We start from the raw sequence: 13,682 nt of genomic DNA on the forward strand, positions 1-13,682 counted from the left end.
TCTATAGAGGCCGCCATGTTGAACCGCCATTTTTCTACAGTAGTCCAGAACGAACAAACCAAACACTGGCTCTACCATCACTTTCTCTGCTTCATGTAATTTTTGCATCTCTTCCACAAATTTCCCCTTTGAGCCGGAAGCACTCTGATTTCTTGAATATTTCTCTCCTCCATCCTGTCAAGAGCATGGCCTCATTCTGTCTCTTTTCTAGCTTCAGCTCCAGTCTTATCTTTTCTCTCTTTTAGAAGTTCCTGTCTCACCTCGTACCTTATAACAAGTGTTACAAGAATCAAGTATGCGCTAGGTTTGCTATTAATATGGGATGTCTAGGTAATGCCATGCTAAAATTGGGTATAGGATGGTGTACTGTATGTATTGAAGAGTACCCAGTATGTTACCCAAAAAGTTCAATTCTGTGCAAGTCATTAGCCAGAGCAAAGTTGGTGTTCTCACTCACTTCACACAGAGGACTATGAATTACTTAAATGGAGACAAATTAAGTTTTTTTTTTTTTTTTGTCTTTGTCCTAGAAACTCAACTGATAATAAATAATAAAATAACTTGCTGGCCAAGTTTATTCTCCAGAGCTGACCTCAGTAATTAACATGTCGCAGCATTCCTCAAGTTTCTCTGTTTATATTGAACAATGAATCCCAGGGGACATCATTCTTAACATTAAAATATTGATCAGCATTCATTAACTTACATTTGATACCAAAAATAAAAGTTTTATCATAGTTTTAACAATGTTTTCCAGAAGCATTAAGTAAGCAGTCATTACAGTTTTTGCAATATTGTTTGAGCCATTGTTTAGCCAGCGTATAGGCCTATGTGGAATCATACTTTAAGCAGACCTGATTTAATACGTCACAAACACTTTTAGGCATCTCACCTTTGGTCAAGTGTGACTTATTTTAGTTGCACCTGCCTCTTACAAACCTGCTGTTTAAAACCACCGTCCCCAAAAAATGACCCTGCTGTTTACAACATTCACTGTGTACTTGTCAATTAGTAACTAATTTATTCTCTTGGTATGTTGGCAGTAGATTACCATGTTACTCCACTGTCTGTTGATGTATTGGTACACGGTTTTGAGTTGACACAAAAACAGAAAATAGCTAAACCTCTCCCCTGGTGCCTAAGCTTTCATTGGTGGTGTGAAAGAAGAAGCGACAAGTCAAAGTCTGCAGAAAGAATGTGTTTGTGGAATGTGAATAAATGTCTCACAGTGCTTAAGTAACAGATGTTAAAGGGATAGGAAGCGTTCTTAAATAGTTAATCTCATTGTTTTTAACTGCAAGGTCCTCCCAGTTTTAAAGTTTAATGCACTTTTTATTTCTTGTTCTTGTTTTTCTTTTTTTTAAGCCAGTGCTTCTGAAAAGTACTGAAGCTGAAGAAAAATTAGATTCTATACAACCATAGCAATTTCTCAAATTTGCTATTTATTATTTAACACTACCTTGCTGTTTAAAATGTGTCTGCATAACACATTTTTAGTCCCACTTGCTTGTATTAAACACTTTTGCTGACAAATGGTAATGTCTTTATCCATATAAAACAGAACAGCTTTGGTACAGATGTATTTTGTCATACATGAAAGAATCTGTTATGTTACATAGGTTGTCTCAAAAACCTGGACCGTCCCCAGTAAACAGTTGGTCAGTGAATATATGACATGAACTGGTCATTCTAAAAAACATTTGTACTGATTGGCAGATGAGGGGTTAATCCTGCAGGGTTTTTCTTTTTTTTTTTTTAACTGGAAGTGTTTTATTGGCTAACAGTGGGCGTGCTCTTCAGTGCTGGCAAACACATTTTACCTTAGACAGGTAAGAACATTGAAAGAGGAAGAAAGAGAGGAAGACAAGGAAAGAACACATGCAGGAAAATACTCTTTTTCACCAGACCAGCTTGCAATTCCTGCTCTTCCTAGAATGTGAATTCAGCTTTGCCTTGTATTTAAGGTTTCCTTATGGGAAGCTGTGTGAGCAAGTACAGTGGGTAAGAACTGAAATCCTTTTCTTTCATTCACTTCTGTAAATACCTGTGACCATCCGGGCCATTTGAAGTCATATTGACTTAATAGGGAGGAGAGCTTTTTGAGATTATGTGATCTGTGTTTTAGAACAGAGATTGTACATTGCTTGCAGCAGAGGTCTGAGAAACAGCAAAATACACTAGGGCAGCTGTATGCTATCTGAACAAGTCAGGTCCTGACATTGAATCATGTAGCAGCCTTAAAGGTATTTATTGTGTCACCGGCCTCCAGGTGTGTATCAACACTGTATGTTTTGTCCATACAGGATTATGTGCTGGAGATACTTTGTTTTTCAGTAGGATTAATGTTAGTTGTAGCCTTGTGTAAGATACAGTACAGTGTGTCCAGTTAGTTGAAACCAGAACCATGACATCTATTAATGTCGTCAGAACAAGGAAGAATAAAAGAGGAAACTGAGTTAACATGTACAAGTCAGGCCACCAGAAAATGATTTATGCTAAACTCTCTGCAATTGATTGCAGCACACTGCACTATACAGTAGGCTGTTTCATTTGAAATTATACTCAGTGTTTATGCCTCCATCTTATCACAGTTTACTTACTCTTTTTTTTTTTAGTTGGCACTGTGATGGGCCTTTTTATATCAACTGTCTACTGCTGGCAAGTGCTAAAGTAATGCACTCTGGCAACTCAGAGGCTATTGATCAGCTCTCTTTAAAAGAGACACAGAGGGCTTATGGTCTACAAAGACAGATCATAAACATGTCAGATCTAATGCTTTCCTCAGACACAGTGCCCCAGGGTAGAGACTGACACACGAGCAGCTGGGTGTTTTCTTCAAGTTCTCATTTTTCTATCACGTCATGGTGAGAATACTGCAATAATACTTTTGTTGCTTTTAAAGAACATCACTGCTTTCACATGAACTCCTTGTCTCCAAAGTGCCAGCGCAATAGCAATTGTACTCAATGTTTTCAGGTTAGCTTCCATTGTGTTTGGATTTGTATTCCAACTATGTCAGCATCAGTTTCAGCTTGAAGTGAAACCGGAAAAATGTCTTGGCAGTAATTTATTTATGTCGCCATTAACCTTTTTGTACTGTTAATAATGCAAACCTTTTCGAGGAACAAATGATGGGATTGTTTTTCCACTGTATACTGTTTTTTTAATCATCTTAAAAAGCATTCTATTTCTGTTCATTTTAAACTTAATTCAATGTGTCTTACTGAATTGCGTATCTTCAACATGACACACAAGTGCCTAAAATTATTATTCAGATAAATTCTCTTTATATAACTATAATAAAGGCACACCAGAAGGCTTTAGCACTTGATTTTACACTATTCAAGACTGGCTGTGAATAACTGGCCAGCTTGTTAGTGATAGAAGAATTTAGCTCCTATTGCCTGTACAGTAGATGCTATAAACAATATGCTACAGGCCCTAAACATTCAACTGGACAACGCCCTCTCTGAGCTGTCATCTCTAGTACTGTACTTTTTCTTGACTGGGACTTTTTCCTATGATCATCATCATTCGTCATAATAGGATCATGTGTAATCACCATTGTAGTGCAAGGAAATGACACATCTGATATTACAAACATTACTCCCAACTTGCCGCACCCACAACAACACCTGTCGGCTATAAAAACCGGTCTGAACTTTTTGTGACCTTTTTTGTTTTATTTATTGTTCAGCAAGACGGGAAAGATAATAGATAAAGAAGATTCAAACTCATAACGGCAGTGCCAGAATAGTGAAACAGATGGCAGGGCCACTTGCTTAAGAGCTAGGTAACAGGTATTTTCTGTCTTACAATGGGGGTTAAAATATACAGTAGTTTAGCGTGTCACCCAACCTGGGTGGTCACAACCCAGGTGGCCTGAGGCTGTAGTGCCTCACACAGGTCACACTGAAAGACCGTGGCTCAACTGTTATCAGATCAGAAGGCAGTGACTGGGTCCTTTTAGTTTCTTATTTACTGTGATCAGAAGGCCAGACTGATCCCAGATGGCTCTAGATGAAACACCAGCTGTTTATGGGTTTTTTTTTTTTTTTTTCAGCATAGAGAAGCAAGACACAGTTATGCAGGTGACTGTGAAAAAAAATCTGGTTGTGACTTGATGTTGTAGTTAACTTTAATTAAAAGGGAAGGCTTTGTTGAAGAAAATGCTCCTTTTTAGCTTCACATGATATTGTGCAGCTACAGTTACTCTTTACTCATGATTCAACCAGTTGGGCAATTATATTGTATGTTTAGTGTTTTGTTTTTAGTACTATATTGCAACATTATTTTACTTCAATGTATTAGATCTGGATAGGATTGTTCTCTGTACAATCCTCTAATAATATAGGCTTAGCAGCTCTTTAGGAGCCAATGTCTGAATTTTTATCTCTAGCAAAGTGATTTATGGCATTACAGTATAGCAGTTAGTTGAAGATGTTTGTCACAGAAAAAGAAAAAACTTGAATAATCATACAGCAATCGTATCACATACATAATCTGACTAAAATGTGTTTGTGTATCGCACATGATTTAAAAAAACTGCTCCATAGTGGCCATAAGTGGTCAAAACCTCCACATGCTACCTTTAAATTCATGTCAGAATAGATTTTTTTACAGTGCAATAATATGGTGATGCACACAGGCCTTATGGCCAATTGTGGTTCTGTCACTTCCTTCTCTGGCAGCAACGAGCTACAGTATTATGACAAGTCTCTTCATAGCATCCCCAGGGCTTTCACACTGTGATTGGAGTCACTGTGCACTCTCAACTCTCCAGTGATAACACACCCTGAGTAACTGTAAGATATGACCCAGATTTCCACTGTCAGTGTAATATGAAGAATATGGCATCCTGTTGTAATAGGGGAACATTATGTATTCATCTGCTGTAAGTCATCCTGAACAACAGCATTACAACACAGACATCAAACACAACAAATCATATGGAGGACAGGCATCGTGGTTCATAATGCTCTCACACCATAATGCTCACATACATTTCTTGAGGTGTCAGTTTGCATCAATGTCGCTGCATTATAAATATGTCAGTCAGCAGACAAGGAGATCACGATTATGTTTTTGATTCGTTTTTTATTCTTTAGTCTATCTTGGTAAACGTCATGGTTCATTATTCTTCAGGACAAACAGAATGCCTCAGTGCACTCCTCGAGCTTTGTGATGTATCTGATTGAAGGGGAAAAAAGAGTGCTAATAATCACATTCAAGTCTCTCACCTTATCATCACACCTTTTGCTCAATCTGTCGTGGCGGAGTTAGATGAAAGTCATCTCACCTCTTCAAACACCGTAAATCATAGCCACTTACTGTTACAGAAGGATCTTCAAAACATATTATCACACACCACTCTGATCTGCTTTGCCTTTTTCCTCAGGCGATGTATGTGTAGTTGCATATGAAACACATCACGGCTTTAACCCCACTTATTACTGTGCTGGCTTCAATTCACCACATACTGGGAAGAAGAAAGAAGTGAGCTGCTAAGGAGATGCAGACAGTGATATGACAGATTGGAAAAAACTGACCAAATTGTTTGTGTGCATTTTGTTGCCGTCATGTGATGTTAGATACAGTTATCTATTATAAGCAAAATGAATCCCTTATTAATAGCAGCTCATTTATCATCTATAAACTCTACTGTCTCCACAATAAAACTCAGTGTCATCATCCTGTTCACTTCTGACTTGCTTTGCTGATACTACCATGCAGAATTAAACCTGGTCATCCACAGAACAATCAAAGCAGTGGCAAAATCTTATCATAGATTACAAACAAAGGAAAGAAAACTAATTTAACTGTTAATGACTGATAATTGAGCAAGTATTCCACATTTCCATAACTAAACAAGGCATGCCTCTCTGTCATCTGCAGCCAGGTGCCAGTCAGTGCCAGCAATGTCAGGGATCGGGAGCTGCCCGGTGCTGCCTCCCTGCCTGCCAAAGTAAATCTGGGGCTGGTGCTTGGGGAGGCCGAGCAGGGCCATGCCAACCAGGTTGCCCCTCCAGCCTCAGCCAGCGAGGGCAGCGCCAGCCTCGGAGAGCCGGAGGAGGACGGGAATCACTCCCATCACTCCCACTCTACTGCCTCCAGCCAATGCAGTGCCACCTACAGCAACCTAGGTAAGAATGACACACGATTTCTTGATTTCTTGAACTTATGTGTGTGTATGTTTGCTGTAGATGACTGACAAAGCTGAAAACATGTACTTAAAACAGTGCTTAACTGTGCTGTGTAGGTGAGTGGGGGTTCCACACAAGTCTGCAAGCTTTTGTTGTCCAAATGAGCATGTTTCTTCTGCGTAGGAGTGTTTTTATAATCATCTCACCACAAAATGACAGTACAGTATAACCACACTTCTTTATGCATTAACTGATTCCGAAATGTGTTTGTTTCCTTCTGCAAAAAGACACTGTTTGCTTGCAGCTTAGAATATACTTCTCACAAGAAAAAGGTGAAGAGAAACATGTAAGCTGCTGATAGTCCACCACAGTCCCTCAGCAATTTAAAAAAGCTATACACAATGAAACACACCATGTGTCTCTATATGGATGTTCTGTTTAGCATTGTTGAAAGAGTAACAGGAGTCACCGGATGACTATTTCCAGAATATGTCAGTCCTCAGTGCCTGCACTTCGCTTCACTCCTAAAGAGCTGATTTTGCTTTTCTTCAGCATCAGCACACCTCCACATGTGACAAGTCATAATTTATGCCCTGCTAAAACCGCTGGAGCTCAAAACGTCAACACATCCTGTCACCCACAGCCTGCAACCTGGAAGTCAGAATAACTTGAAATATGTTATTTCAGCTAGAGGTGGAAATCTTTGCCCTCAGGTTAGTTCTTTGGGCCCCATTCTCATGCGGGCCATTGCTTTAGGACATTTATTGGACATGCAGAAATGTACAGCGAGTGGATCACTCACATAAATCATAAATCCTTCTGTTTTCAACTCTTTGCACTATTTTCCATCTCATTGCCTTGTGTTGTGTTTCTGAAAACCGTATTTGATATGATTGAGTTTAGAGTGGGGCTACATTAATAACCACATTACAGTTACCTAGATTACATATTGCACAACTGACCGCAGCACTGCTATTAATGTCATAAAAGCTTTTATACCTACGTATTCTTTCTGAGACTAATTATTATACTGTCCTTGTTTCCTGAATTCCTAATCGTATTGTCTGACACTGCATAGTTTAAGTTTGAAGAAGGCATGGAAGTCTCTGACACCTCCACATGAATGAGGTGTCTCCTCCACTTGCAGTACACAAAGTTAATATTTTCTAGCAAATACAAACTGCTTCCAGTAGGAATAAAAAGACTTGTAAATGGACACAGTGAGTGGAGTCAGAAGAGCAGACACACAAAGAAGCTAATTTAGGAAATTAAAACATTTGGATTTCTGTTTTTGCTACCTTATTCTTAATGTCTGCAACATAATTTGAAGTTAAACAGTGGTGTTTAAATTACCGAGAATTCTTTAAGATTGCTTTTTTTTGGTTGTAAAAGCAAGATAACAGATAATCATCAACAGGCACAAGCATATCTATAAATCTTGCAGGTGCCTCTACTATCCCAAAAACACAGAATTCACTCAGGACTCCTGTCTCATTCTCACTTCGTCTGTTATTCTACATGGACATGCTTCAAACAACATTTCCGTTTGATCGTTGTTGAGTGGTTAAAATTTGGAGCAAGACAGCAGTGCGCAGATTGTTAATTTTTTTTCTTTTTGAGAGCAAGAAATAAAAATGGCAATAGGGAAAAATTTATATTCATGGTTAATATTTAATTCCTTCAGATTTTTGTCTCTGCAGAGAAAATATCTATGTTAAATGACAAATAGGCCCACATACCCTCTCTCTGCTTTTTAATACTACTGCAGACTGCAACATTACATTCATCTTAACACCACGCTGACAAAGCTCATCCATCACAGTCCCCATTTTAGAGACTGTTTGAGACTAGCTGACAGTGGACAGTTCATCATTAGACATTAGACAGTTTTTGATGGTGGTGGAACGATGAGCACGTCAAGACCAGACTTTTACAGTACCGGGGAGGAGGAAGAGAGAGATGGGCACAGCTGTCAAACATACTGTAGCTGAGCACTTAAAACATGAAGCTCTCTGTGTGTGGGAAAGGATCTTGCTGTGATCAAGTGGTGTGTGAAACAAAAAGAAATAGAAACACAAAGTGGTGTAGTGGGGAAAGTGTGGGTTTTTTTTGGAAAAGATGCACTGCTGAGGTGCTTTACTTTGTCTCTTTAAAAGGTGTGTGGGTTTTACTTTCTTGTTAAAGGATTCATCAGAGACAAAGTGTTAATTTGTGTTTGTGTGTCATTGCTGCACTAATTAGAAGTGTGTATGTGTGGTGGGCGGCTGTGGCTCAGGAGGTAGAGCGGGTCATCCACTAATCAGAAGGTTGGCGGTTTGTTTCGTGGTTCCTCCCTCTGCATGCCAAATACTGTTAATCGGTGGATGAATGTGTTAATTTCTGCTTGTGATGGCCTTTTCTATCACTGTGTGAATGTGGCATGTAGTGTAAAAGTGCTTTTAGTGATCAGAAGACTAGAAAGGTGCTATACAAGTACAGTCCATTAACCATTTACCATTGAAATCGCGTATGCTGTGTGTGTGTGTGCGTGTGTGTGTGCGTGTGTACTTGTAAAGCTCAGAATGCACACCTGCTACTGTGGATGGATAGATTGTGAATTGTTAAAAGCTCCCTAGATGAGACATGATGAGCTGCCTGCAGCCAGATTTTACTCTTCTGCATGCTGCTAATGAGAGACAAAGGCAGGAGTGTGTGTTTGTGTGTTTGTCTGCCTTCAGTACAGTATTTCATTTTTAATTTTTGTTTGGGAGGGTGTGTGTGGCCTTCAAAATTAATAACATAGCCACTGAGTGTGAAGTTTCCACTTCTATCTCTTCTCTTTTGCTCGACAGAATAGCAGAAATAGAACTGAACTGCCTCCACTCGCTCTGCTGTCCACTTTTGGCTCGAGCAATACTTTCTGTTCACACATTTTAGCGGAGAATCACATTCACTTAACAAGCACAAGTGTGTCTCTCTGACTGGCTATATATACGGTATATACACACACTTGTGTTTTAATCAGAGCATCGGCAGTAGGAGGCAGAGCACTCGCTGCTCACTCAGTGAGAAATCTCCAGTATGGGTGGGAGCGTTGAGCCTGCCTGTTGGCACCAGCGGCTCCGCACAGACTCTCAGGGATGGAAGCAGAGAAAAGCATTTTACTCTTTCTCACTGCACAGCTGCTGCACTGCATTTACCTAAAAACTTTGACGCATTAGTGGAACTGAGGTAGGCTTGTTTTTTCTTGTTTTTCCTTTAACTCTCAGTATTCATCTCTTTAATAACCTGTTTATCCTCCTGTGTCTGCTGCTCACCCTTCGCTTTCTTGTATTTCTCTTTCTCTGTCATTTCCTTCACTTTTTCCACCTCTAGCCACCCACTCCAGTGCTCTCTCTTCATTCCTCCCTGCTGTTCCTCTGTACTCTACCCACCTCCTCATCACCTCCTCTTGTTACAGTGTCAAGAGTTTTATTGCAGCACGATGACTGTAATCTGTAATCACTGTGCTACGGCAACAAGTTCCTTCATCCTCTTACTGTACAAACAAATGTTGGAGAATACTGGTCTCTAAAACTGTGAATGGAATGCCTTCATATCCCTTTTTCACTAGTGTTTTATATAGTTTACAGAGGAAGTCAGTTTTCTTTAAATTTTCAAGTGTTATCTGTATTTTCTCAAGTGTGTGATTAGATGACTAAACAATACGTTATTTTCTACCATTTGTGAGTTTGAATTTACATTCTAATTAGACTTAAATAGAAAGGAAACTATTAATCCAGCTATGCTAAAGAATGTGTGTTAGAAGCCATCTTTACTGCAACTTCTCGTGTGTGATGATAATGATAATATAACAATTCACACTTATTGATACCCAGGAAATAGAAATGCAAAATAGGGAAATAGTTGTTTTAGACACATTAGGTTCTGTGTTTCAAGATAGGAACTCTTCACTGTTTCACCAGGTCAAAAGACCTGTACTTTAACAGCATTGTGTTTTAAATAGTCAAATAATTTTAATTAATAAATTATCCTGAAAATGTGTAAATAAAAAAGGGGGAAGATGAATCACTATTGTAAATTATAATTAGCTGCAACCCTAATTTTGTTATGTTGTTTGTAAAGTGATCTGTTCATATAAGCCATATGGGTATTTGAATCCCTCCATGCATGTGGTTTCATCATCATATTTATTTCTGTGAATTACAGTTACAAAAAAGTTTTGAAATGACTGAGTCAGTCTTATGTAATTAAGTTAAGTCTCGGCTACATTGCTGCAATAGACTGGACGAGGGAGACGGTTGTTTTCTTGGATGCATTACTGCAGATTGGTGAACATGTTCCAGGGAGGATTACCAAGACTCATTTACTTTATCCTGACTGCTCTTTCTTAAGACTTCTTCTGCTTTCCTAAGATGATGGCAGTGTGACGCCACGTGAGGAGTTACTCATACCGTTTAACAAAAATTTGTAATCAGTACCATTTGTACTGTGCAAAGATAAACCGTTTGTTCAAGCAGATTCCTTTACTGTAGGGGCAGGAAAAGTCATTTGGCAAGAGATGTGACTTTGAAAGACATCATCTTATAACACTCTGCAGCCTCTCGTCTTGATCTTCCAGGAAATTGGGGTGTTCTCTGGTGAGCAGAAAGCTGCGCAGTAGGGTTGTCTCTGACCTTGTACATCCACTCAGTTAAAACTACCAGGCTGTTTCATTCCCATCATAAAAGCGACACGACTGCTTTGATCGTTTCATCTTATTATACACGTGTGTGTGTGAGACCCATGTGTCTCTGTGGTCCTCAACTCCAGAGAACACAGAGGGAGTCCAATCAACCCCTCAACCCACCAATTCCCCCCCATCACCATCCCAGAAAAAGGTCACTTCAAGCCACTGATAAATGTGCTCTCCATGCTGCCTCTTTAAGCCTCACTGCAGAACAGAATTGCAAATTGAGTCGGGCAGCTGGATGGTTGGAGGGACGACTTGTGCCCAGCTGTCCTGCTCTCTGGCTTGAATTTTCCTCAGGCCACCAGTTCCCTCACGTGCCACAGCACACAACCTCGTGTCAGCCTCGTCTTAACGAGAGGCAGCTAGCCAGCGGGTGGCTGGGAACACCATGTGGGTGAAAAAAAGAAGCTCTGGGGATGAGGGTGGTGAAAGTGTACGCAATGATTTGTTGCTCAGGTGTAATTTTGAGCCTTTTTCAGCTGTTGAGTTCAGCTGACATATTTTTTTTTTGTTTTATCTTTTATAAAAACCCTTTGATCAGACCATTAGAACCAGTTTTGACAGCTGAAATCACAAAATGTTTACAGTGAATGTGTTCTGCCCACAGGAAAATAGATAAAAGATGAAAGAATAAAACCAACCAAAACATGTCATCTAAACGGCAACAAGTGGCTAATCCTTAGAGAGATGAATTCACCAGCTTCAGATATTTTGCTTCCTTCAATTGGTATAAAGTTCAGTGCTAGGGCAGTAATTTAATGTAGTAGTCGGATGAATTCTTAATTAATTATTTTTCATGCTGTTATCTTTCTTCCCCTCCAGGTCAATCCAGAGCCAACATGATCCCACTGAAACAGCCACGGAACATCAAAGCATCCAACGATACCTTGGCTTCCATCGACCTGGACAGCCTTGCCGACCAGCCAGTTTCTAGGGCCACACCACCACCGCTACCTAAGAAGGCTGTACCCCGTTCGAGTACTGAACCCAGCCTGGGAGGCAAAGAGCAAGCCCAGGGAGCCCTGAGACCACGGGCTGAGGCTAAACCTGGCGGCACCAACCTGAGCGTAGCCAACCCTATCTATGACTTAGACTCCACCTGGGAGACAGCTAGCCAGAGCTCCTCTCTCAGCTCAGAACCTCATCGTGTCCATGACCACGAGAGCGGTGACTCGCTGGAGAGGCCATCAGCTGCCACTGCTGCCGCCAAGGGCCGCTCAACTAATAGCATGTCCTCCCTGGTTCCTCAACCTGCATCGGCTGCCCCCAGCGCCACCACTGGCAGAGAAAGGAGGGTCTACCCCAGTACTGAGTCTTTGGCTGGAAGGGGTCGGACAGCAGGTCGAGGTGCTGCTGGTGGAGGAGCAGGCTGCAAACCCCAGAGACCTGCTCTTTACAGGGGATTAGACAGCTGGGATGAGGTGGTGGGAAGGATCCGGGGGCTCCACACGGACACACTGCGGAAGCTGGCAGCAAAATGCGAGGACCGTTTCATGGCTGGTCAGAAGGATCACTTGAGATTTGGCACTGACAGCTGGTCCCACTTCAGGCTGACTACTGGGAAACCGTGCTGTGAGGCGGGGGATGCTGTGTACTACACTGCCTCCTACGCCAAGGACCCACTGGTCAACTATGCTATCAAGGTGAAATGTCTGGTTCTGTTTATAGATCTTTTTTTCTTTTCTTTTTTTTTTGCCGAAAGGAGAATATTAAAACGTGCTTCTTTGGGTTTCAAAGCAAGACATTTAAAGATACCACCTAAATCATTTAGTAAAGAAATAAATAGGAAATTAATCAGTAATGATTTGTGACTAATAAATATTTGCTTGTTGCATTCCTAGTCTGCAAACTTCATATGAAACCAGTCTGTTGTATTAGAGACCCTATATACAAATATCTTAATTTAGTGCAGTTTGTATTAGGTAATACTATACACCAATCAGCCATAACATTATGAGCACTGACAGGTGAAGTGAATAGCACTGATTATATGGTCATCATGGCACCTGTCAGTGGGTGGGATATATTAGGCAGCAAGTGAACATTTTGTCCTCAAAGTTGATGTGTTAGAAGCAGGAAAAATGGGCAGCGTAAGGGATTTGAGCGACTTTGGAAAGTGCAATTGTGTGATGGCTTAGAGACTGGTCAGAGCATCTCCAAAACTGCAGCTCTTGGGGTGTTCCGGTCTGCAAGTGTCAGTACCTAATTCAAAAGTGCTCCAAGGAAAGTAAGTGGGGAACCAGAGAAGGTCATGGCGGTCAAGGCTCACTGATGCATGTGGGAAGCTAAGGCTGGCCTTTGTAGGTCCAATCCAACAGCGAGACTATGTAGCTCAAACTGCTGAAAAATTTAATGCTAGTTTCTGATAGAAAGGTTCAGAAACACGTGATCATAGTTTTGTATGGGCTTCAGAAACATTATGAGCACCAGGGTGCCCAGATGGTCAAAATGTTATGTCTGAATATACGCCGTATATTGCACTGAATTTACGGCGTTGCACATGTAATATTTGAAATTCTCAAACTGTGTATGACACTGAAACATGCTAACTGGGCTAGTTTGTCCCATTTTCCAATCAAAGTATTCAGTATTTTAATTTTATACTGAAGATTTATACAGTATGCTTTTACTAACACCTTTTTTTCATTTATGTGTGGGGTTTCAGAATGAAATGTGGCAGTAGATTTATTAACTCCTTGTAATTTCTTTTTGTGTTGCGGAATCTCCTCCCACTCCTTTAGTCGAGGTGGAGGAAGGTGTTTGTGCTGAAATATTAGCACTTAAACTTTGAGCCTTTAGGGCACAACCTTGTGCAATAAAACCTGTGT

At 40.5% G+C, this 13,682-nt stretch overlaps 1 protein-coding gene across 6 annotated transcripts in view; it reads left to right on the plus strand.

Moving 5' to 3' along the window:
• Positions 1 to 13,682, plus strand: part of peak1 (pseudopodium-enriched atypical kinase 1) — a 96,885-nt gene that overhangs the window by 76,364 nt on the left and 6,839 nt on the right. For all 6 annotated transcript variants that reach the window (XM_035664382.1, XM_035664381.1, XM_035664383.1 and 3 more), the window contains 2 exons: positions 5,896 to 6,143; positions 11,677 to 12,497. In XM_035664382.1, coding sequence (XP_035520275.1) covers positions 5,896 to 6,143; positions 11,677 to 12,497 — 1,069 coding nt within the window. The remainder of the gene's footprint in view (positions 1 to 5,895; positions 6,144 to 11,676; positions 12,498 to 13,682) is intronic.

This window comes from Morone saxatilis, unplaced genomic scaffold (assembly GCF_004916995.1).
Source record: "Morone saxatilis isolate NCDOM2014 unplaced genomic scaffold, NCSU_SB_2.0 Contig2, whole genome shotgun sequence".
Classification (NCBI taxonomy): Eukaryota; Metazoa; Chordata; class Actinopteri; family Moronidae; genus Morone; species Morone saxatilis.